At 48.7% G+C, this 24,839-nt stretch overlaps 1 protein-coding gene across 1 annotated transcript; it reads right to left on the minus strand.

Moving 5' to 3' along the window:
• Positions 1-18,971: 18,971 nt before the first annotated feature.
• Positions 18,972-20,969, minus strand: LOC119179848 (uncharacterized). Its single transcript, XM_037430970.2, has 2 exons — positions 20,870-20,969; positions 18,972-19,336 (listed from the first exon to the last, which is right to left on the minus strand). Exons 1-2 carry the CDS (start codon positions 20,879-20,881, stop codon positions 19,103-19,105), a joined length of 246 nt encoding a protein of 81 aa, XP_037286867.2. The 5' UTR covers positions 20,882-20,969; the 3' UTR covers positions 18,972-19,102.
• Between the last annotated feature and the right edge of the window lie 3,870 nt (positions 20,970-24,839).

The following is a 24,839-nucleotide window of genomic DNA, read 5'->3' on the forward strand; positions in this document are numbered from 1 at the left end:
TTTTTCTGAAATCCAGAAATATACAGTCAACACTTCGCTGCTTGTCGACAGCTAAGGCAAGGTCATGAGTAAGTTCTACCGATTGCGTCATACAAGAGAAGTCCTGCTGGAACCCATGCTGACTAGGAGGAAGAAGGTTATTGGAAACAAGGTGAGACAGGATGCTGCTACAAATCACATGTTTCATAATTTTGCATAGAATACTAGTTAACAACCCTGGCCTATATTTCTCGAATCTCTCTCCACTTTTATGAATTGGTTTTATGAATTATGAACTCCACTTTTATGAATTCCACTTTTATGAATTATGAAATTCCACTTTTATGAATTATGAACTTCCAGTTTCCAGGAACAATGCCGTCATTTAAGGAATCTTGAAATAAACTACGAAACTATAAACACAGAATGCCCGATCAGTTGATAAGAAACAATGCCGGGATATCATACGGACCACTCGCTTTCCTGTGTTTCAAGCCCTGCAATAATCTCTCGACTCCCGTCGCACTAAACGCAACCTCAGACGTTTTGTCGACTTGGACAGAAAAATCAATTATGCTAAATTGAGCGGAAGCTGCCAACAGCGTGTCCGATTGCCCGGTGGTTTTAACTGAGTTTTTTTAGGGCACTTTTGGAGATGTCTCCCCCCTACAAAAATCACAGCATATTCCCGAGGTGAATGAGGACGAGTGGGATGAAGCGGACGTTTGGATGGATGGACGGATGGATGCACAAATGCACGAATGGACGGACGCACAGATGAGAAAATTGGCGCAAGAACGGCTAGTCGGATGGACGAATGGATGAACGCAGGGGCAGACACTTGGATGAACGCACGGATGAATGGATGGACAGAAGCCAGAATGAACGAACGGATGGAAGCGTGCACGCACTGGTGGAGGTTTCGTCCCCCTCATTATCATTCACTCCATAGATATGCTTTAATTTATTATTTATCGTACTACAAGTAACGACCTCTAGAATCGTACCATTAGCAATTTTCAGCGTACATGTACTTCGTTATACGTAGAAGTAGTGCCCCCTACGGCCGTTTCAAGAACTAACAAGAGGTGGCTACCTATGATTACGACAGGATGCTCAGCCCACGTCTTAAGAAGCTTCGCCTCTAAAGAAGTGGTCATGTAGGCTTCCTGATTAAACCTGTAACACAGCGTCTTTTTTCGCCGACTAGTAGAAACGCCAACTCGACAAAACAAAGCGCCCGGAACTTTTGGCCCCATTAAGGTACTACTCCAATCGTGCTGTGTGGTTGACAAAATATATCGGCTAGTTTTCTGTATTTAGAGAAAATTATTCTTACGAACAGTGAGCATCAAGTACAATCCAACAGGACATTGCGATAGAGCACAACATCCACAGACACACCCAAAGTTGTGACAAAACGTATGTTTACATATGTACAAGGAACACAACATACACAGACACACCAAAAATTGTTACAAAAATATCTTAACATATGTACATTACGTGGTAAACAAAGAACACACAAATGAAACGTAAAGATCTAAATGTTAGGTATTTACATCGTATTTACAAGGTGCTTGTGCGAGTGTTAAAACAAATATTAACCCACCAAAACCAGGCAGGCCTGAACACAAGCTTTACACGTCTCTTGCAGACGAACACAAAAATGGAGGACCAGTGTCGAAGGAATTCCTCCTCACTGAGAAAGAAGAATTCATCTGAGAAAACAGATAGAAGTTCTTTGTACAGTCGCTCCGAAATCGGGAAGAGAGCATGACGGCGACGACCTGCTACAACTGCCTCACAGCGACTGCACCAAAAACAGTAGACCCCAGCAATATTTAGGAGGCAGGCGAAGCGGCCTCGAGAACAACGCCAAGAAGAAACAAAGCGATTTACTTCAAGGCAGTGAAATCCAGCATGCACGGCCCTCAAGCACACACGAGCAAACGACGCATTGTCTCAAGACATGCTTATTTGTTTTCCGTAGGGAGCAGTTCAGGCATGTTGCTGATTGAACTATCATTCACAATTCGAGGCGATCAATGGTAAAGAACACCCCACCCAAGCCACCACATGAAGTCCCGGAGGTGGCCAGGAGAAATGATGCGGTCAGCGTGCTCCAAGACACACAAATAGAGTGGGTGCGGCATGCTGGAGGAACTACTGGGAGCAACAAAGCGGCTGTTGTGTCAACTATAGGATTGTCTAACACATCTACCTCAACTCGACTAGGTATGACGAAAACACGCGACAGCTGTTGCATAAAACGAAAGTAGTGTTACTGATTGTGGGCGCCAAGTGAAGCGCACAAGTTCACTCGATTGTGAGAAAAAAGCAGCCTAGCGAATGAAAGCATATAATGAACTCAACGTTATTTGTACCTTGACTGTTGCTCAGTTTTCGATGTGATACCGAAGGGTTATTGTCACCACCTTCATAAAGTACGAGCAACATCTGTGATTTCATGTAAAGTGCTACATTGGTTTAACGAAAACTTTCGAGCTACCGTCATTGCTTGTTTGACAGTAAATTGTTGTACGTAAGTGTGACAGCCTTGAGCTCTCCCATAGTAAAGTCTCTAGTTCTGTAAATTATTAAGCCCTTTTTCCTGAACGCACAAACTTCTGTACACAGGCCTTACAAAACATAATCTCCACCACATTACAACGCGAAGGTAGTTCTGCTTGACATTGCCCTGTATCATACATATATAAGTTGCAAACGTCTCTCGCCCACCAATGTAACAGGTGCTTTAGAGGAGAAGCTCCTTAAATTGACACTAAAGTCACATAACAAGGTACGTCAGAGTGGAAGCTCAATGTATGACATCTAAAACGACAATACTACCAACAGCAGTGCCCTACTAACCGAGAAATTCAGATAAATGCACAAGAAGACAAGCGCCACTGCAGGGCATTTTCAAAATGATTCCGATGACATCAGAGGGACTGCCTAAAATAATCACTAGTAATCTATTATACTGCGCTAAATAAAGAACCTTCCGTGCATCCAGAGACGAAATAAAATTGTGCTTGTTTGTTTCTGCTTGATTCATGGAAAAAAGAACTGTCGGACGCAACTCTGGGAAACGGCGCGAGTGGTTCCAAAATTCAATTTTTGCGTTGTTACACTAAGCAGGTGGTGTCATCTAGCGGGCCGCAGTTGAACCAAAAAAATGTCTGCAATCTCAGAGCCAATGGCGGGAACTCGATCAATGGTCATTGTTGCTGTTGTGGCTCCCGCTGCTTTCGATCTCCTGCTACTAGCGCAATAAAGCCGGGCAACCTTGTGCACGGCAACAGTGACGTGAGTCGGTCCAGTCAGTGCACTTCCTGACGCAGGTAATTAGAAGGGTGCTAACCAAATGCGGACCATTAAAATATGATTTTATTTCAAAATACACCCTTCCTTGGCCCAAAATTAACACTACGAGGATTCTGGACCGCCATTTCACCAAATAACGTTGACTTAATAGCTGACTTTAGTGTCTCATTAGGCCGTGGATCGTGCGCGCGTGATGTAAGTAGTAGTGGTCATAGCAGTAGTAGTAGTAGTCATAGTAGTAGTAGTAGTAGTAGTAGTTGTAGTAATAGTAGTAGTAGTAGTAGTCATAGTAGTAGCGGTAGTGGGTCGGAGTAGTAGCCAGCCACCTTCACGGCCAGACTAGAGGCGCGGCACGCGCGTACTCATTTGAATTGAGGAAGAAACCAATGCACGGTAATCATAAATAAAAAGCAGGTTGTTTCTGGTGAAATAACCTACAGAGAAGAGTATCAGTGACTTGATCTCGAATGAAATTTGCCTTAATTTGATGCTCATTAAAGAAACTAGTATGAGAAGAACGCCCTTTGAGCCCTACCTGACAAGAAAGGGTGGCCACTATCAGCTCGTTGGGCGTAACCTCCTTTTTTAGCAAGCCTGAGCTGTTTCAGCTACAGTGATGCTGCCTCGAGCCCGGCCCGTGCATAATTTTTGTCGATGCGGCCTCATCAAGGGTGAGGCCTGAGGCATAAAGTAAAATAGTTACTCTATGCCTTGGGCTGCGCCACAGTGTTGTGAACTAGCAGCGGTGAAAGGTGGGAACTAGACACAAAGCGCAGGCCGTAAGAAAGTGCGTGCGTGCCGCTCCTCTAGTCCAGCCGTGCGACCTCTCGTTTAGTCCAGGGAATGTCCACTGAATGGCGGTACTTTAACATGATTTATGTATGATGAATGTAGGATGAAAATGCGAAAGATTGTGGTATTTGGAGTGTTCACTAGATAGACGGACGGATGAACAGTTGCATGGACAAACACTAGGATGGACGCATGGGCGGATCCACAAATGGACGGACGGATGCACAGACGAACGCATGGACGGATGAACAAATGAATGAATGCACGAACGGACTGATGCTTGTACGGACGGGCGAATGGACGCACACATGAATGGACACGCGGACGGTGACACAGACGGACGCACGGAAGCAAGAACGAAGGAAAGAACGGAAGCGCAGACGGACTGATGGATGCTTCGCCCCACTCATCCTCATGCACTCCGTGGATATGCTGTGATATTTTTCGATTAGATTTTAACTTGAATAAATGGCTGAAACACACCCGTTCACATTACGCAGAAACTTGTAGGTATTTAATAAACACATATAGGATAGAGTTATCTGATTTCCGCCTGAAACATGAAGGCTTATATGATAAAAGTCTTATCTAGCGCTTGAAAACCTTCACAACTACCCCGATCAAAATTACATCCAATAATAAGTAGACATACTAGATTACCAAAATCAACTTATGTGGTCATCACATTTCTGAATAGTGTTGAGAGGAATCAGCAACGTGTGGCATGATTCACAACTTTGCTACGTGTAAGATCTTCGTCGTTTAGAACGTTGTGCTCTCTGGCTTTGCTAGTGGAGGCTAACAAGTGACCGTGGATAGGGCGGGTTCCCACTCTCTCGTAGTGAAGTACGAACTTTATATACTGTAAATTGTTGAATACCTTTTCTAAATATCTCATAGTAGAGAACCCAGTACTCTAAATCGGTCGACACTCTTTCTAAATACACACGTTCTCACTCGTTATATGAAGTACCAAGTACTCAAGATTGTTAAACACTTTATCGAAACCCATCCCTGACAGCGCCACTTTGTGTTTTTATGGCGTAGGGGGTGCTGGGGCGGCTTTATGCTCTCCCATAATAGAGTACGAGGTACTCTAGATCTTGAACCACTTTTAGGGGTGCAGTTCGTAAAGCTGTGGGTGTGTCCATTCTAGCTCGTACGCGAACGCCGAGTTCGATGGCTCTCTTAGCAGTTCCAGATGGACGGACAGACGAACAGACGGATGAAGCACGGTTTACAGATAAAACTCTGTGGTGGTGGTGAAAAACTTTATTTGTTTTAAAGCCAAAAAGGAAAATATTATTTAAAAATTAAAAAAGCAGCGTTGTGGGTGGCCTTCAGGCTGTCGGTTGTGGCGTCCAGGCAGTGTCTAGCCGCGACGTCCTCCACCCAAGTTACCAGCCGACGCTGCAGGTCTGGTCTGGTGCTGGACAAAGCAGCCTCCCACTGCTGCGGACTTCTGAGGCGCCAAGAGAAAGGGGGAAAGTGTGCCGGACAGGAGTAAAATCTGTGCCAATAGTTGGTGATGGAGCTGCCACATAAGCTGCAGGCTCTCGAGTACGTTCCAAGGTGGGAGAGGGCAAGACGTGCAGGAGTAAGGAAGGTGCGGGCCTGAAGTTGGCGCCACAGGTGTTGTTGGTGCTGGGAAAGGGATTGGTGTGATGGAGGGAAAGTGAGGCGGGAGAGGTGGTAGTGCAATGTGATGTCGTGGTACGTGAGAAGCGTGTCTCGCGAATCCATTCTCGGCGGGGGCGGCCCGGCTTGGTCGGTCAAATCGCAAGCGATATACTTGGCTGCCTCAATGATCCACGTGAGTGGGTACTCGGATGATATTGTCGCGGGTTGTAAAATACAGATGGTTTATTTAAAAACACGGACAGTGGAACTCGTAGAGGCGCTCTCAAAAGTAGGCCGCTAAGATTTTCGTCTTCTTCACTCGCCTGCACTGCTCCTTTCGAGCAAATCCGCGATCTTCGTGGTCGTCGCTATCTCGCAGCTAGACGCAGCTATGCACGCAGCATTACCCTCCCGCCAGAGTGAGCGTCGGCTCGATGCTCACCATGTAAAGATGTGGCCAGCGGGTGCCTAAATCACACAGAGAGGTAAAGTTTCATGCGGACCACGTGCAGTGTCTCAGGCAGATGCTGGCGACGTTTCGAACAGGAGGGGGTGTCGGGCACGACTTTGCACGTCACGTCGCTAAAACGGCACAAAATCTTGTATGGTTCAAAGTATCGGTATAGGAGTTTCTCCGAGAGGCCTCACCGTCGTACATGAAACCAAACCGAGACTCTGTCTCCTGGTTGATAAGCGACGAATCGATGACGAAGGTTGTACCGTTGGGCGTCAAGTTGCTGCTGGTTGATCATTCTGACGCGGGCGAGCTGCCCTGCTTCCTTGGTGCGCTCAGTGAAGTCTGCGGCGCCTGTTTCTGAATCATTTCAATCGTAAAGCAGCATGGTGTCAACCATTGTAGTAACTTCTCTGCCATGAATTAGTGCAAACGGCGTCATTTTCGTTGTTTCCTGGCGCGCCGTATTACACGCGATTGTGATGTACAGCAATGTTCGGTCAAAACTCGCGTTTCATGTCGACGTACATGCAAAGCATGTCAGCGATTGTCTTGTTAAGTCGTTCTGTAGGCCCATACGTTTGTGGGTGGTAAGCTGTCGTCTTCCTATGCGCTGTGCTACTGAGCGTAAGCACAGTGAGCAAAAGCTCGGCTGTAAACGCGGTATGTTTGCCTGTTATGACGACAGCTGGAGCACCATGTTTCAGGACAATGTTCTTAATGAAGAACAGGGCTGCTTCAGCTGCAGTACCACTCGCAATCGCCTTGGTCTCCGCGTATTGGGTGAGGTAGTCCGTCGCCACCATAACCCACTTGCTGCCACTGTCCGATGTTCGGAATATGCCCAGTAGATCCATTCCCATTTGAGAAAACGGAGTTTCTGGCACGGGCACGGGATGACAGTCAATGCATGTTCGGACGAAATGTTTCCCCTCTGCTGTGATTCTCGGCCAGTAATATTTTTCTTTTATGCGTGTCAGTGTTCTTGTGAAACCGAGGTCACCGCCAGTGGCTTCGTCATGGCAGGCTTGTAAAATTTCGCTGCAGAGAGCTTCAGGAACTAACAACAGATAGCTTGTACCTGTTGATGAGGAATTCTTTTTGTACAGTATTCCGTCCTGTAAACACAATGACGATAAGTTCTTCGAAACAGTCTTGGTGCATTGGCGGCTCGTTTATTCAAGAATTCTGTAAGCGAGTTGAGCCCCCGATCATCTTTATGTTGCACAGAAATGATGGCCCCATCAACAACTCCTAAAAACCTGTGAATTCTTCATCCTGTGTAGCCGGTAATTCAATCGGTGACCTTGACAAACATTAGGCGTCTAAGTGTTGCCCTCCGGACTTGTAAACTACGGCCATGTCGTACTCTTGGAGCCGCAAGCTCCATCGTGCTAAACGTCCAGGCGGGTCTTTCATGTTGGTCAACCAACAAAGAGAGTGATGGTCGCTTACGACTTGAAAAGCGCGGTTATACAAGTACGGGCGGAACTTCGCAATTGCCCAAACGACCGCCAGACACATCTTCTCTGTTGTTGAGTAGTTGGACTCAGCGCGTGTCAAAGTTCTGCTAGCGTAGGCCACTACTCTCTCCACACCATCTTGGCATTGGACAAGAACAGCGCCGCGGCCCACATTGCTGGCCTCTGTATGGATGGCTGTTGGTGCCCTCTCGTCGAAGTGAGCAAGGACGGGTGAAGTTCGTAGACGCTGCCGCAGCTCGTTGAACGAAGCTTCTTGCTCTTCACCCCATACAAACGCAACGTCTTTCCTTGTAAGGCGGTGAATAGAGAGGCGATGTGTGAAAAGTCTGCTCTAAAGCGCCGGTAGTAGTCACAGAAACCCAGAAAACGCCTGACCGCTTTCTTATCAACAGGCCTTGTGAACTTTGTGACAGCTGCAGTTTTATCTGGGTCAGGCCTCACACTTTCGCGACTGACAATGTGTCCCAGGAACTGGAGCTCTTCGAAGCCGAAGTGACATTTTTCTGGTATCAGTGCGAGTCCAGTGGACCGTATGGCTTGAAGGACTGACAGTAGCCACTTTAGATGTTCTTCAAGCCTGGCCGAAACAAAACGACCACGTGGAGGTACACAAGACATGTTTTCCATTTCATGCCGGACAGAATGGTATCCATTAGTCTCTGAAACGTTGCTGGGGCTGAACATAGACCGAAAGGGAGACTTTAGGTTCATAGAGCCCGTATGGCGTCACGAAGGCGGTCTTTTTTCGGTCGCGCTCATCTACTTCTATTTGCCAGTATCCACTTTTAAGGTCCATTGACGAGAAGTAGCGAGCATGCCGTAGCCTGTCCAAAGAGTCATCGATCCGTGGTAACGGATAAACATCTTTTTTCGTAACGTGGTTCAGCTTACGATAATCGATGCAGAAACGCAAGCTGCCATTTTTCTTTTTCACGAGTACCACTGGCGATTTCCAAGGGCTCTTTGATGGTTGGATTGCATCGTCCTCTAGCATCTTCTTGGCTTGCTGCTGGATTACCTCACGTTCTTTCTGAGCGACGCGATATGGCTTCTGTCGGATTGATCTTGCTTTGTCTTCCGTAATGATGCGATGCTTAGCCAGAGGTATTCGACCCACTCGCGATGTGGATGAGAAGCAGTCCTTGAACTGGTTGAGTAGCTCCATAAGACGGCATCTTTCAGTCGGTGTTATATTCGGACCGATACTGGCTGGTGGTGTATGCAGAGGTGATTGGGCTGTGGCTTCCCCTTGCACAAGAACACAGTCGTGAGGGTAGTCGAGCCCATCGAGGTACGCCACAGCTGTGCCTTTACCGATGTGCCAGCGCTCATTCGTGAAGTTGGTCAGAAGCAGCTCTGCGCGCTCATCCACTAAGCTGATGATGCCGCGAGTGATGGCAATGCTTTGGCGAAAAAGAAGGGCAGTGATGCGTTGGGCTATTAGAGTGCACGCCGCAACACACGGCAACAAGACTAGCTGACAGTGGTGGCACGCAGACGTCGTCGTCGACCACACGTAACACCCTAGGCTCTTGGTCTGGATCATGGCTCACAGGCTTCTCAGCGGTGGATGTATTCACACCATCACGCACGTTGACCACAGCACCGTACTCTCTTAAGAAGTCCATTCCCAGTATCAGGTTTGCATAATTCGAGTAGGATCAGAAATGTGGCTACAAAAGCCACATTCTCTATCGTGAGTCTTGCTGTACATTTCCCGTGGGTGTCCTCATCTGGCCTCCAGCTATTCGCATCTAAGGAGCCGTCCATTCCATCCTGACTTTCTTGAGTTCGTCTGCCAATTGTTTACTCATTATGAAAAAGTCTGCACTTCAACGCCATCAATCGTCACAGCAAGGTCGGCAGTCACAGTTTTCTTGCCGGAGTCTTCATCATCGTCTCTCACGTGTTTCGGCAGTAGTGGGGGATTTTCGGCAATTCGACGGCTTGCAACCTTTCCTCTAGAGGTCGCTGCTTTTAGTTTCCCCGCCGTGGGCTGGGAGACCGACCTCTGACGGCGTCAGCAAAACTACGGCAGCTTGGTGAGCCAAAACGAGGCAGGGATGGTGAGTGCGTCCGGAAGGTAGCAAAGCCTTCCCGCCAGCCAGCCTGGTCATCGTTGATGGGAGCAAGGCTTTCGTCGAACTGTCGGCGCTTAGCGGTATGTGCACTCCCGCGGTATTGAGCTCGGCGATGTGGGCAAAAACGGTAAATGTGCCCTAGCTCTCCACAGTTGTAGCAGAGTGTTTCGCGATCCGCAGTGCACCATATGTCAGTCGTCCGCACAGAGGGTTGCCTGACGTAATCCTGCTGAGCCCAGGCTGCCACAGGATACGGTTCGAGGTACTGCGGTGCCGGCATGGGCGTGGGTCGAAGAACGGCGTCTGCATAGCTGTATCCGTTCGGCTAGTAGGATACTTCTGGAGCCAATGAAAGACACACAGCGGCTGCGTAAGTATACGAGTTTGGATGGCATGGCGGAGCGGAATATGGCTGAAAAGAGGCCAATGCTTGTCGAAGTTCATGGTGAACGACTTCAGCGATGGAGGCTACCGTGGACTCCTGCTGCGGGGGCGCCTGGGACTGCAATGTATACTTTGCGTTCTCCTTCGCAATCTCCTCACGCACGATCTGTCGAATCAGGTGGCGTAGAGAAAACTCATTGTTTGCTGTAAGTGCGGCGGCACCTGCAGATGCGCTCGTGACCGGGCGATCAGACTGTCGGTAACGTTGCGGCAGCGCACGCTCTATTGCGGTGGGCTCTCTGGTAGACTCGTCCACTGTTGTTGGCGGATTCTTCACAAGACTAACAAACAGCTGCTCTTCGATTCCCCTCATGACATGGCTTAGCTTTTGAGCCTCGCGCCTGTTGGGGTCCGCGCGGTGGCACAGACGCACCATATTCTCAGCATACATGGCGCCGCTTTTATGCAGAGTCTGGGTGCGTCCTTCTAGAAGGCGTGGGGCGTTTTCGCGGCGGTCCGCGTAACCAAAGGTGTCAAGAAACCAACGACAATACTCCTCCCATGTCGTCACTGTTGCCTCACGGTTTATAAACCACATCTTCGCGCCGTATTCAAGGGCGAAGTATAAGTGGAAGAGCTTTTCATTGAGTTTCCAGTAGTTTGACTTAGAATCCGTTCGAACTGCTAAAGCCAGTCTCGCGCATCTTCGTTCGGCCAGCTATGAAATGGTTCAGGAATGCGCATATTCTAAACCGTCATCAGTGCAGGACTCCTTGAAAATGCCATTACTTGAGTAGGGGTGGCTGTCGGAAGTGTTGCTCGTTGTAAAAGGCCAAATTCTGGTACAAGACCTTGAAGGTGACGGCTCGAGCGGTGCACAGGCGTCTCCGCGCGTGGCTGTCTCGTAGGGATGGACTCAGGGCTTCCCCAAGGGGTGCCGATCATGACGTGGTAGTACCCAGAGCCTCCACTAGTGTCACGGGTTATAAATAACAGAGGGCTTGTTTAAAAACACGAGTGGAACTCGTAGAGATGCTCTCAAAAGAAGGCGGCTAAGATTGCCGTCTTCTTCACTCGCCTGCCCTGCGCCTCTTGAGCAAATCTGCGATCTTCGTTGTGGTCGCTATCGCGCAGCTAGACGCAGCTATGCACGCGGCAATATAAATGGTGCGAGAGGAAAATGTGCCAGACCACGGAATGCGTGTGACCGGGAGTTCCTCCTGTCCGACCGCGTTGTTGTATACCGCATGTTTCGAGTCGGAGAAAATGTATTCTGGTGAGCTTTGTGTTGTGGCGAGGGTAATACCAGCTTCTTCAGCTTTGACAGAGGTGGAAGTACAGGCGGAAGCAGTAATTATAGGTCGGAGGAAGTTGTCGGTGACTGCGAGGGTGTGGGCTGTGTATTGGCGATACGGTGGGGCATCCACATAAGCCGCGTCGGGTTGTTGTCCGAACTTACGCCACAGCGTGGACGCTCGCGCTACTTTGCGGTAGGGGTGGTGCTCGGGATGCATATTCTTTACGAGGGGATCCATGGCTATAAGGGAAGAGACGTGGGAAGGGATGGGTAGTGAGATAGGAGGAGGCAGCAGAGGGTAAAGCTTAAGAGTGGAGGAGAGCACGTGACCTGGCCGTGCGCGAGAGAGACGGATGAGCAAGACCGTGCGATGGGCCTCCGTATGCTCCGTAAGGGAGTTGTGGACACCAGTCGACAGTAGCCGATCTCTTGAGGTAGATGTGGGAAGAGACAGGGCCGACTTATACGCCTGACGAATAAGACAGATAACGTTTTTTTCCTCGGTGCGAGAAAGCAAGAGATATGGAAGAAAATAGACAAAACTGCTGAGTACAAAAATCTGAACCAGGCGGCCGAGGTCGTGTTTGCGCATGCCGTGGTGGCGGTTCGCAATGCGGCGTATGAGGTGCATGGTCTGGTGTACAGCGTTGCTATGTTGAGTGATGAGGGTAGTGTGCTTACTATTAGACTGAATAAAGATTCCAAGGATGCGAAGGATAGAGACGAGAGGAAATGGAGTACCATGAACGGAAATGGTGAGTGGAGAAAGAGACAGGGGAGCCACTAGGTTGCCTTGTTAGTAATGTGGTCCGCCTCCGGAGCCGAGGTTGTGTGGAGCTTCAGTAGCGCAGCACGAATCTCGGCCAAAGAAAAGTCAGCATCAAGGTCGCTGTTGGGGAAGTCGGAGTAAGCAAGAAGTGGAGGGTGGGGGTCGGTGCAGAGGTAGTGGTCTCGAAGGGTCACCAGAAACTCAGGGTCGGTGAGTGAAGAAGAGTGAAGTAGATGGGAGACATTCTTGCATTGGGATGCTTTGGTATAGGTGGGGTCAAGCAGCATCCTGAGAAGTGACCAAGTGTTGCGGAGGCCAAGGTTGCCGGCCATGCGGCCGCACGTCTGACCCCACTGTTGTCGTAGAAGAGAGAAGCAGTGCTCCTCCATGTCCAATGCTAGCCGGGCCAAACGGAGGCGCAGGTGGCGATTGTGTTTCTGGGGCCTGCCATCGGCGGTGGACAGCGTGATAGGCCTCCCAAATCTGCAGCAGACGGCTGTCTGCCATAGTGGAATGTGGCGCTGCAGGGAATGTATTAGACCAGGAGGAGCTGGCTACATTTTTGGCGAGGGCAAGGTCCGGATTGCTCTGGATTCGATTCTGGTAGAGCGTGCCAGCGCGGCTTGCCAGACGTGCCAGAGCTGCCTGCAGCTGACGCATCAGCTCTTGAATTTGGAGCTGCTGGGAAGTTATAGTGGCCTCGAGAGCCACGATTTCGGGGTCCGACGCTTTAGGCTGCGTTGTCGAGCTTAGCGGTGGTTTACCGGTAAGCTCGACATCACCACCGCCGGAGCTTACCGGCCGTGGTGATGTAAAGGGTGGCGGCGGCGGCGGACCCTTCAGACCTGGGCAGGGGCGGGAAAGAGACGGAGTGGTGATGGCTGAAGACCGGGCACCACGGGATGTGGCTCGGTGGCGGGGGCAGAAAGGCCGGGAGCTCTTTAGAATGGACTCGGTTGGTGGTGCTGGTGCAAGAGGCTGCCGCTTAGAGTTTGACGATTGTGATGGGGCAGTCCTGGTAAATCGAAGTTTGCACGAGCGTGAGCCCGTGACGTGTTTTTTTTGCACAAGATGCAGCATAGGACGCAGGTTGGGAGCTCAGATCTCGTGGGTCTGGCCGCACTGGTAGCAGAGGGTGGACTTGGCCTTTGTGCAGACGTCCGCACAATGGTCAGAAGTCCAGCAGTTAATGCAGGCCTCGGCTTTCGAGGAGGGGAGGATGGTAGTGCCGACGAAGGTAAATAATGTGGAGTTTGAGCGTCCCATCCGGCACGCGTCGGCGATGTCGTAGGGGGTGTTCAAGCTCATAGATGGGAGATCTTAGATGATCTGGTCTTGTGTTAGAGAGTCCATTATGTTGCAGATGATGCCGCGGAAGGCGTTGTCTGGTGCTGCCATGTAGGCACGTAGGGCGTGAGAGATGGTACCCAGGCGGAGTTCCGATGCACGGAGGTAGAAACGTGCGTGTGACTTAGATGCTGTGCTGACAATAAGTGAATTGTTATACGGATCGATGCGTAGATGGTCAGTGGTGTGGGCGGCTGCGTGGTCGATGGTGGGAAGACTGCAAAGGGTGTGGAGCAGGACTCCGTAATGCGAAGACCAAGTCCCCAGCCCGATTTGAAGACGACTTTGAGATCTTCCGCAAGGTGTCGAGGGAGGGGAGCATGACGATGAAGAGTGGGAGCACTGGGGCTAGTGTTAGGCAGTACAGTAGTCTTTTGCGACGGGGTCGAAAAAGGCGGCGTCGAAGTGATGGGCTGGTGAGCCGCGGCTGCACGATGTGCTTTCACTGCATGGATCCAGCTTGAGTCGGCTTCGAATTGAGCTGGGTGATAGATAATTCTCCGTCGACGTGATACTCCGTGTCGGTGGCTTGAAGGTTTAGCAATACTTTCGGTGAATACGGCGAAGCGTGAGGGGCGTCAGCCGTTGTTATAGCTCAGTACGTGGCTGCGCGTTCCGCATGGGTGCGTAGTCCAGCGGCGCACGATAGCCTGAGCGCATCGACAGCGTGGCAAAGTACAAAAGTGGTTCAGAATCGTTGAAAATGGGCGTGATTCGGCTCCAAAGGTGTCCAACTGATCCGCTCACTTTCACGGATGCGCTAGGGAAGCTTCACAAAGAAAGGGCAAAGAGTTTCAAAGAAACGGGCCAAGAATAACGAGCCCATGCATGTCACATCCGTAAAAATTGCCGCGCATCTCACGTCTTATAAAACCCTCTGATCCTTCGCCCCACTCATCATCGTTCACTCCGCGGATATGCTGTGATTTTTCGCCGCTGTTGGGTGACTGGCATTGGCCATATGCCGCGCTTCTTACTTCCATGCGTGCGATGTGCTAAGCGTTGTTCGACCAGCTCAAAGGAGTCACTTCATCTGTTGTTGTCGTCTCTTCATGCACGCTTTGCTACAACTCAATTTTAGTTATGAAAGCACTAATTGCTGCCCTTGCAGATTCGGTGCCCACTTCAGTAATTATTGAAGACGCTCCTCGACCTCCCTCCTCTTCTCTGAAAGTGCAGGTATGTGGCCGAAAATATTCACAGCTGGTCACATAGAACTCAGTTGTTGCCAAGTTCAGTACGTGATATTTACCGCGCAGACATATTATCAGCAGCAATAGAATGTCAGGATGGCAATTTCGTGCAGCTTACATGAGAAAGACAAGAATAGAAGAAACAACGAAAAAATGGAGGTTTCATAAGCTTTCCTATTGTTTATTTCGTCCTTGACGTTCTAGTAAGTTTTGCATGAAATCCCTATCAAACACCTACCTACTAGATTAGCTTTCTATCTGATAAGTGTTAGTAACCACGTTACGTTGAAAATGCACGCCTCTCCGAGAAGTGAATGACGCCGAGTGGGCGGAAGCAAGGCCCTGAAGTCCATATTCTATTTCTTGAAGTCGCCCACTAGTATAAGGGATGAGGAGATGAATGGATAGACGAACGGATAGATGGATGGGCAGACGCATGCATGGAAGGACGCACGGTAAGACGGAGAGATGTATGAACGGACAAATAGACGGTGCACATGATCGTGTATGGTGTTGTCATAAACTTGATTGGTGTACACATAACATGTGTTTTACATGCGAAGCACTTTCTTCTTGGGGCTGTTTGTCCTTTCCTCACGCATCCACAACCCCCCTGCTATTGAGCCAAGTCTACCTCTATCTCTCTCTTCTGCCCTGCGCTTTCCACCCCTACCTACTATCTCCCTAAAAACGCGTGCATTGTCGATCTTCCGTGTTCCACGTTTCTGTGAGACAAAGCGTGCCTTGTTTGGTTAGCACAATATCATGTTCGATGTCTCTAACGTGTGCGTTTTGAGATTGGCTGTTTAGAAGTGCTATAGTTATTCTCGTCGGCAGCGTTGGTCAGCGGCAGCGTTCACAGCAGCGGTCACCGGCATCAAGCGATGGTCACCAGTCTCGTTAGTCAAGTAAAACCTCTGAATCTTGGTGGACCTGCTTAAGGTGACGTAGACGAGTTTCTGTGGGGGCTGGTCACCCACCCCCAGCTGGTTCGCATCCACAAACGTGGGAAATGGTGCAATTTTTTTCCCATTGTTTTCTTTATTCCTTGTGCAGGTGCTCATTTTTAGTCTTGTGTAGCGTACCGAATGCGGACAAGGCTAGAGCATAAGGGGATTGGCCCGTAAAGGCCACAAAAGGCAAAAAGAGGAACAGTGGATCAGCTTAGATCAGTGAAATGGATTTTGATAGCGTTAACTTCATTATTATAGCTTTACCATTTAGGTACCTGGAAAAATCAAGACAAATATCTTATTTTCAATGTTGCGATAAAATAGCGTCATGAATTTCAAAGTTTGTCGCATTTTGGCCAAGGTACATTTCCTGTAACTTGATATTTAAGTTGATGACCCAATAAAAGTGCAGTTTCCTGCTTTTTAACTGAGTAGAACCAACTTAAGACATAGAAGACACCATCAAAATATATTACATCATCTTATTTAGTGCGCAAATTTTAAGCTGGCATCCCCACAGGTGCTTTCTTTTTGCGCGTTTTTTCGCTTGCCAATTACGCCTTGTCGTGGTAAGAGATATAATGAAAATAAGAAGAAAAGCGGGAGATTACCCAGGGCTGACGAAGTTCCGCCGGCTACCCTGCACTGGGGAAGGGGAGATGAGGAAAGACAGTTGTAGAGGAGGAAAAAAAAATCCCGGACTGGGCTGACGCGTAACAGTTTCACGTTTCACATCATAATCAATAAAGCAGGCCGGTGTGTTTGAGGAAACGCAACAGTGCTCTCGTCGATCTTCGGAACTGGGATGAACAGCATTGTAACAATTGTAGTACTGGTGGTTAGTTGAGAAAACTGCGCCTATCCCCGATGAATCCATGCCCATTCCCCCAGCCCAACAGAGAAAATGGCGCATCGTCAGGGGGAGGAGGGATGTGAAAAATCACAGCATATTCACGGAGTGAATGATGATTAGTGCGACGAAGAATTCGTCCATGCCTCCGTGCTTCCATCCTTCCGTTAGGTCTTGCTTCCGGTCGTCCATGTGTCCGTCCATGCGTCCGTCAGTCCGTGTGTGCTTCCGTCCGTTTGTGCATGCGTGCCTCTGCCCATCCGTCCATCCATCCTTGCGTTCGGATGGACTGACGGACAGCGGTATGAACGGTTGGACGCACGGAATCGCCCATGCACGGACGGACGGACGAACGGAAGAAAGAATGAAAGGACAGACGTAAAAACGGACTGACGGAAAGACGGACGCACGCATGGATGAACAAAAACACGGATGAACAGAAATGCGGACGCACGGGCAATTGTGCGGAACCACGGACAAATGCACGCACGGATGGACAGGCTGACAGAAGCATGCACGGACAGACAATCAGACGGACGCACGGACGGACGAAGAGAAGCATCGGTACATGGACGAACGGACGGAGCATGAACAGACGGACGATTGGCAGCACGAACAGATGGGCAAAAGAATGAAAAGATGGGTGAACGGACGGACGCATGGACGGTTAGACACTTGGTCGGATGCGTAGACCTTTCGCCCCACTTATCATCATTTCGTCTACCGATATGCTGTGAAAGCAACTAACATCATCCAGTTATAATATTCCCAAGGACATATAGACACAACGTCATCCTTTGAGCAAGTTATAAACTAGAGGTGGCTACGTATTTCATAAGAAGGAGGGAAGAACCCACGGCCTAAGGAGCTTCGCCGCTAATACTTCGTTATATGAAATGATGAAGTTAGCGGTAAAAAAAGGAAGTTCAAACATGAGGGTCTCATCCGTTCATGGGGCAGGCCAATGTTCATGGGAGACGAGGAAGTCGCCATGCGCTCAACACAAGGCGGTGATCCCGATGACCTTGATGAGCTCCAGAAACATGACACGACAAAAACTTTACTTAAGTTTTTGTGTGCACTTGCAATTTTTGCATGCGTATATGTCTAACAAAGGGACACTATCTGCTCATGTGCGTGTTCGTAGTGTCTTCCATGAGTATACGTGTTTGAGTTCACACAGTTCCTTTTCCTTTTATACATGCCTGTACCTGTTCTAACTTGTGCGTGCTCGATGTGGTATGTATCTGTACTAAGGCATAGCTGTGTGTGAGGCAGGCCGCTGAGGCAGCTTCCCCGCCCCTCTGGCTGCGGGCCTCGTATCCGGGTAAAGTCTTTTTTTAGATGCGGAAGCATCTTATACTCGCGCCTTGTAGTGCGCCGTCCGCGCCGTCCGCACCGCTTCTCGAACATTCGACAGCTGACGCGCGCGCATGCGCCGTCGCGCCGTCACCCACTCTTCCACCATCTGTGCATCCCTTCCTCCTCTACACACTGCGCGTGCTTCACTCCTCCACCATCTGTGCACCCTTCCTCCTCTACACACCGCGTTCGACATCTACAGTTCTCCTGATTCTCCAGTGGACGCGCATGTGGCGTCGCGCTTCGAGAACATTCAACAGCTGACAGTGCATGCGCCGTCGAGCTGTATATATACTCAAGGTCGGCGCTCGCTCACTCAGTTGTCGCTCGTCGGTTGGTTTGTACGGCGCGTCGACGTCCAAGGTCGCGGTGAAATGAATTCCAACGAATCCACAAACACAATGATCGACGTCCCTTCGACCAGCGCCGCCCTTTCGCATACGTGTGTACGTGTTCACTCATTTAACACCCCCTCCTACAACCACGTTAACCAATTTAGCCATCAACCCAAGTAAGTCGCAATTTAACACCCCATTTCACAACCACGTTAACCAATTTAGCCATCGACCCAAGTAAGTCGCACTTTAACACCCCGTTAACCAACTATATGCTCCGCATCCTCCTCAGTGTTCCCCCGAGGGAAGCTGCGGGCAATTTTTTTTTGTCTGTGACAGGTTTTGGTACGTGTGGGTCTGCAGTTGTTTGAGGGCCCCCACCTGCGTCATATTCAGCTTGTAGCTCAGCGGAGCAAGGTGATGGCAGGCCAGATAGAGGGCCTTGGTAATTTCATTGTAGCTCATACCAGTCTTTGGTGTTTTCTCCTAGACGACAGTGGCATGTATCTCTCAAAATAATTGGATTGAGTAAGCTTGTAGCACTCTCGAATATTAGGACTACCTAAGTTTTACTAAATGGCATTTAGATAAAAGTAGACCTATGTCAGTGCGTTTCACCCTCATAATAATGAAGCTCTACAGGCCAGAAGTCAACCCTATACCCTCGTGCTCAGCAGTACCATGCCGCAGCCACCGGGACACCACAACGGGTGCGTTACTGTTTTAAATGCAGCATCGGTGTTTTCCAAAAAAAAATAGGTTTATTTACAAAGGCGAGGTTGTTCATTCAAGTAGCAGTGACATTTGGTTCCCTCGCAGTAGCCATCACGTTGACCACCAGCATTCCTCATTTTTCGCAGGCGAAGTGATCATCACCACCAACCGTGACCGCCGCCATAACCACCGTATCCTCCGCCGTATCCTCCACCGTATCCACCTCCCCCGTAGCCTCCGTGAAGAACGATGAGCTTGCCGTAGCCGCCTCCGTAACCACCGCCGTAGCCGCCTCCATAGCCACCGCCATAGCCACCTCCACCGTAGCCACCGTAGTGGATACCGGCGTTTACCACAGTGGCAGCCAGGACGACAAAGAGAAGCGTTGCGAGCTGCAAACATGAAGCATTCACTGGTCAGTCGTTAGGCAGGGTCGTTAAGAATGCCCATGGCAAAAATGAAGGGACAGCATCGATAGAACTGGAATCCTTAAAGGGAAAAATATGGGCACAATTCATTTAACCATAGTCAATTAAGTCACATCGCCAGCAGCAGACATTGTATCAGAAGCTTGCATAAGAAAACAAAGCCCAACATATAAGGAAATGACCTGTATAACAAAGAACTATAGACAAAATAATGCGTCTGTTTGAAAAGCCAAGCAAGGACTTTATTCGTTGCCGACCTGTCTCCATAAATGACATCATCACCATAAGAGTGACTGGTAATATCATCTTAAAGCACCAGTATATATAGCAATAATCACTTGTGGGTTTTACTGGATCGTCTTCGTTATACATATAAAATGCTTTCTAAAAAAAGTTATAGGCTAAGAAGGAGTACAAGTACACGTGCAATGTACACTCTACTCATTTTCTGCTACCTTCCGAGATGCCTGCTTCGCTTCCTGACTGTTGTAGCAGGGTCTTGTCAAAACAAATCGAATCATAACGCCGGCGGTATAAAAGAGTTCACAGCAAAACACCAAAACACCAACTATTCGAACACGGATCCTGAATTTTACTCGAAGTTCATCGCATACCGCGTAGTATTTTCGCTGTGGTCAATGTTAGCGCTGACGAGTGTTTCACACGTGCTTAGTATATCAATTTGTGGAATTTCTTTTCAGCTCCTTCCATCCTACTTTTCTTTTTTTTTAACTCTGTATGCATACGTTTTTTTTTTCTTCTTAGACAACTTATCACTCATTGTTGTCGACCCGGCAGTTGTGAGCTTCCATAGACACCACATGTTCACAAAGAAAAACGGTGTGCTGCGTGGTGCAGCTGGGAGTTTGCTATCTTGAGTTAAGGAAGAACAGTAATATCGCTGCAATGTCAGCCTACCTAACGAGTCTGGAGATCCAGGTTTTGTATTCTAGTACTGCACGGCCAGTTACTCTAAACTATATGTTTCTAGAAGGTCAATAGACACATGATAAAAAAAACTTGGTATAGGTCAAAGGTTCCCTGATAAATGAATGCTCCTGAAGTTTGTCGTTCTGACAGTATCTTGCACGTCATATCCCTTTAGTTTTTAGCAGAAATTCAGTGATACAAAAACGCACGATCAGATATTTATTCGTGGTAATCTGTGGATTGCCAAGAAACTTATACTTTTATTAATGTGTTAATCGATTCAATACTATCATTTCTTCCTGAAACCTTGGAGTATTTAAGTGCCAGAAATTGACAACAGTGATTCCTTATGAAAGAAAATATTGGCAAGCCCCGTTTGTAGCGAGAAGCAACAAGCTAATTCATTCGGATTACTCAGAAGAGAAAGATTTTAAATAAAAAATCACCCTGGTTCGGGGATAGAACCCTGCACCTATGCCTTTCCAGGGCGGTCAATACCACTTGTTACTTTCATAGCCCTTCCACCATCTTGGGGAATTCCGCAGAACTTATATGCAAAGACCTTACCATATTCTTCATCTTTTTTCCTGCGTTAGTCCCTTTGTGATCAGAGGCAACGGACTAGTGTGGATTCGGGTGCCGCATGCAGTTTCTTATATACGTCTCAAGCACCGCCTCTCATCAGCCCCTGCGTAATTCGGCTGGGAGGACCAGCGAGACGTTGAGATATTGGAAAGGGCGAAAGGACGAGAGGCATATTACTGACTGTTGGGAAAGCGCCCAATCGGCGTACAGTTGGTGCATAATGGAAAAGAAAATTGCTCTCGCACGTTTGCATAATTCCGCATTATTGCGTGCAGTGTGACGCCTATAAAAGAAAGATAAGATATCGAATGATACCACCGCTTTCTTCGACCGTATGCATCGTTGCACGCAACGCCTTCAAAAGCGCGAACAACTGCAACGCTATGTGGGCTTAAGCCTTTTTAACCATACATTAAGAGACGTATTAGTGCCTATGGTCGACCGTGGATTAGTTGCCAAAATATGCTGCTGTGTGCAAGTTTCCGTATTCGACTTCGTATCGTGCGACCAAAGCTCCCGGCGAGCGTACTATAAAGACGAGACATGCTTAGACAGGGCATCCCTATAATCTGGCATTGATGTAACCCGCGGTATGCAACTTTTCAAACTCACTAAAACATGTCCATTTTCGATACCTTAATGCGAACTTCGTTTATATGTTTTAAAATAAAGTTGCCGTCGTTAATGAAAACTGCATCTAAATTAAAGGAATGAAAACACATGTAATATTCATCACCTCTCCTAGGTAGCCGTATGAAATTCAGTGTGTTGAAAACGGCTTAATGATTTGTTTCAGCACTTCAATTGTCAAAATTGTGTCAGTCGCGCTTAGTATTTTGGCGGGAACTTGACATGCACTGCACCGAACTTACTTCCGCGAAGCGTGGTATATAAAAACGACGCCAGCGGGCGGCCCCTGGAGCCTTGGCGTGACCAAGGAAAGGGTCCGTGCGGAAATAACGCGGGCGCTGCGTTGCTCGTGCCAATGGGACGCGCCCCAGTGGCGGAAACCCTTTCACGCCGGGCACACACCGTGGGCGACTGTGTTTGATCGCCGCCGGGCTGATTCGGGCCAGCGACTTCTGGCTGCAGCTTGCGCCAGGCGTGCAACTCTCAGATGTATACTGGCCACTTCGCTGTACGCGCTATCGCTAAACGGCAGCAGTGCTACAGTGTACTAGACGGGGGGCAGCGGAATAAACTAGGCGGCCGCACTGGTTCTTGGCTGATTCTCCGGCGGGTGGCAGCTGCGGCAGCGCTTTGGTCACTTTGTACTGAAGATGTCAAGAGCGTCTTGATTTGGAGCACGTGCTTCCTAGACGGCGGAAGCGTGTAATTGTTCGTCTTTAGCGGGTTTAATGCAATTCTGTGCCTTTATCGGCGAATGTACACCTACTACGCGGCATGTTGCACATTTAATGTGCAACAAGGCGACAGGCTCCTGAAACATTTAATGTTTCAGGAGCCTGCCGACCGTCAAAACAAACAGACGACGTATAATCAGAGTTTGCACTGATCCACCTTGCTGCTTATTTTGCCACGATAGGAGGTTATTCAATCAATAAATCAATCAATCATCGATGAGCGTTCTAAGCCCTACTACAACGTAAGTGGCTACTGCCGAACTGCAAAAGAGTGAAGTATCAAGACCACGATGAAAACATAGGCTCTTTTTTTGTCGGCAGTTTCTACGGTATCCAGAGCACTGATTCTTATATGGGTCGACATGCGAGATTGTTTCATGAACAACACGAGTGAAAGTAACCTTGCCAGAACAATTCTTTGATTACTCAGTTTTATCGTGGCAGTTTTGCGGAGGGTCATATTGCTTTCTGAAACCCTAATCTTGTTTTAACCGCGTGGTGTCACGCCAATTGTGCGTCGCTTTGCCAGCTACAAGTTCTTATATTATACCTGTAGGCCGAGCCGAAGCAACACGTTTACTTCCGAGTCACGAACTCAAAGCGAAAGATTTTTTTAAGCCCAACAAATTTCACAGTTGTATGTGTAGCCGGTCTTTTATTCTGCCTAAACTCACTTTAACTAGATTTCATCTTCTATCGACAGCTAATATTGCACTGCCTTTCGAATCTTTCATTAGAGCGATGCCCTGACGTCTCTTCAAAGTGTGAGCAGCTGCCGGAAAAGGTGGAATCGAAATGTTTGAGGGCTGCCGGGCACAGCATAGTGTTCGTTAAGAGTTAGAGTAAAATGCCACTCCACCACTTTACTTAGGCCTTTGCATGGGGGTGGCTAAAAGCTGTGATCGAATTGTTAACAGTCCAAGACTTCACGGAAAGAATACACTGAATTGAATTCAAGGTCGTTTTGATCGGGGGAAGTGAGTGGGAATGCCCGGCGAGAGAGCACGTGGGTGGTGGCGTCGGCTGCCTTATCAGACAGTTATAGTGCACCGGGCTTACCGGGATATCGGGTGTACCGTGACAGAAGAATCGAAGTGCGCATGCGCAGATAGACATTACCCGCATCGCGTACCGTACGCGCGGTATTTTTCATATTTAGCGTTATCGTGGTAGCGTTGGTGTAAGTAGTGTACGAAAACATGGCAGCGCTCTCAGACGCCCGCTTCTAAGTGACTTTGGCGTAGTTGTTGAGTGATTCACCTTGTTCACAGCAAATGACTGTTTAAAGTGGCTTCTCTTGTCTTCAGTTACCTTTGACGACCGTGTATTACGGATAAGTTGGCGTAGTTTTTGAGATAGCGTCCGCATTCAAACGTGTTTAGGCCTAACTACAAGATCAATGTAAATAAATCGGTAACATAAATGTCCTAGCGCTTGGTGCGTGGTTCATAATTATTTACTTTTGTTATTACTAAAATAAACTTGTAACAATGTTTCGCACCGTGACACAGGCAAACATTCTCGTTTTCTTTTCTTTTTCACTGTTCTTACACCTCAGCCTTTCGATAGGTGGCGCCACCATTCCAGCTGGAGCACGTAAACCACGTAAAGGCTATACCGCTAAACTGTAAGACGCTTTCTGCAACGATCGTTTGCTGCGTGGTAACGCCATTCCCTTAACCTCCGCCATCGCGCTAACGGTAAACTTTAATTGTCTATTCGAGTTCTATGTGAGCAGGAACCCAGGCTAGATGGTGGGGTGCAGGGAGGGATTCCCTGATAGCCCAGACGTTGCAATAAGCGGTAGGCCACGTACGCGACACAGCCGTTCACGATGTTTCGACAGGACCCTGAGAGTCGGAGATGATGGTTTGCTACCTGGGGTGGCAAGCGGTCAATGCAATGGTGACTTCCTCCACACATTGAATTATGTCCCGAGCTCGAAACGTGAGCCCGTTAACTATTTGGCTATCGTTGGCGACAGCGGTCATGTACCAGCCCCCGTAGTGTGGGCGAGAGGCATCTACATAGAACACTCCGGGTTTCGATCCATATTAGCGGGCCAGGGCTTCCGCCCGTGCCAGGCGCTGGCCATTAAGGTCTCCTTTTGTCACATTGTTTAGGAGGACGCACTTGGAGGGTGCATCTCTACTCGAATGGGTGTTGAACGCGATCTTCCGTGATGTGAATTCGTTGAATGTGTATGCGGGTAATAGGCGGTGCCCCGTTACCGTCTGTGAAAGTCGAGTGTACTCATTTGTGAAGTGGGCCTCTCGAAGCTTTCGAAACATATTCAACAAGCCCATGCCTAGACCGCGCTGTTTCGAGGTGTTCGCGGGGAGCTCGAGGGCTCATTTTACATTTTTGCAACACACGTGGGAGCGTTCTCCTTACAGTGATTCTACAAGACCAATACAACGCAGGACGCTCAACAGCGCTTCTAAGGCATTCATCTGCGATGTTAGAGGTGGACGCCGGCGTAAAAGCCTTCCTTTTGAGCAACAGAACTTCGACGTATGTTCAGTGGCGTGAAATGGCAATGCCAATTGCATCAACACGTAAGCAGCCCATTCATAAAAAGTCTCAGC

Source organism: Rhipicephalus microplus, chromosome 7 (genome assembly GCF_043290135.1).
Source record: "Rhipicephalus microplus isolate Deutch F79 chromosome 7, USDA_Rmic, whole genome shotgun sequence".
Taxonomy (NCBI): Eukaryota; Metazoa; Arthropoda; class Arachnida; order Ixodida; family Ixodidae; genus Rhipicephalus; species Rhipicephalus microplus.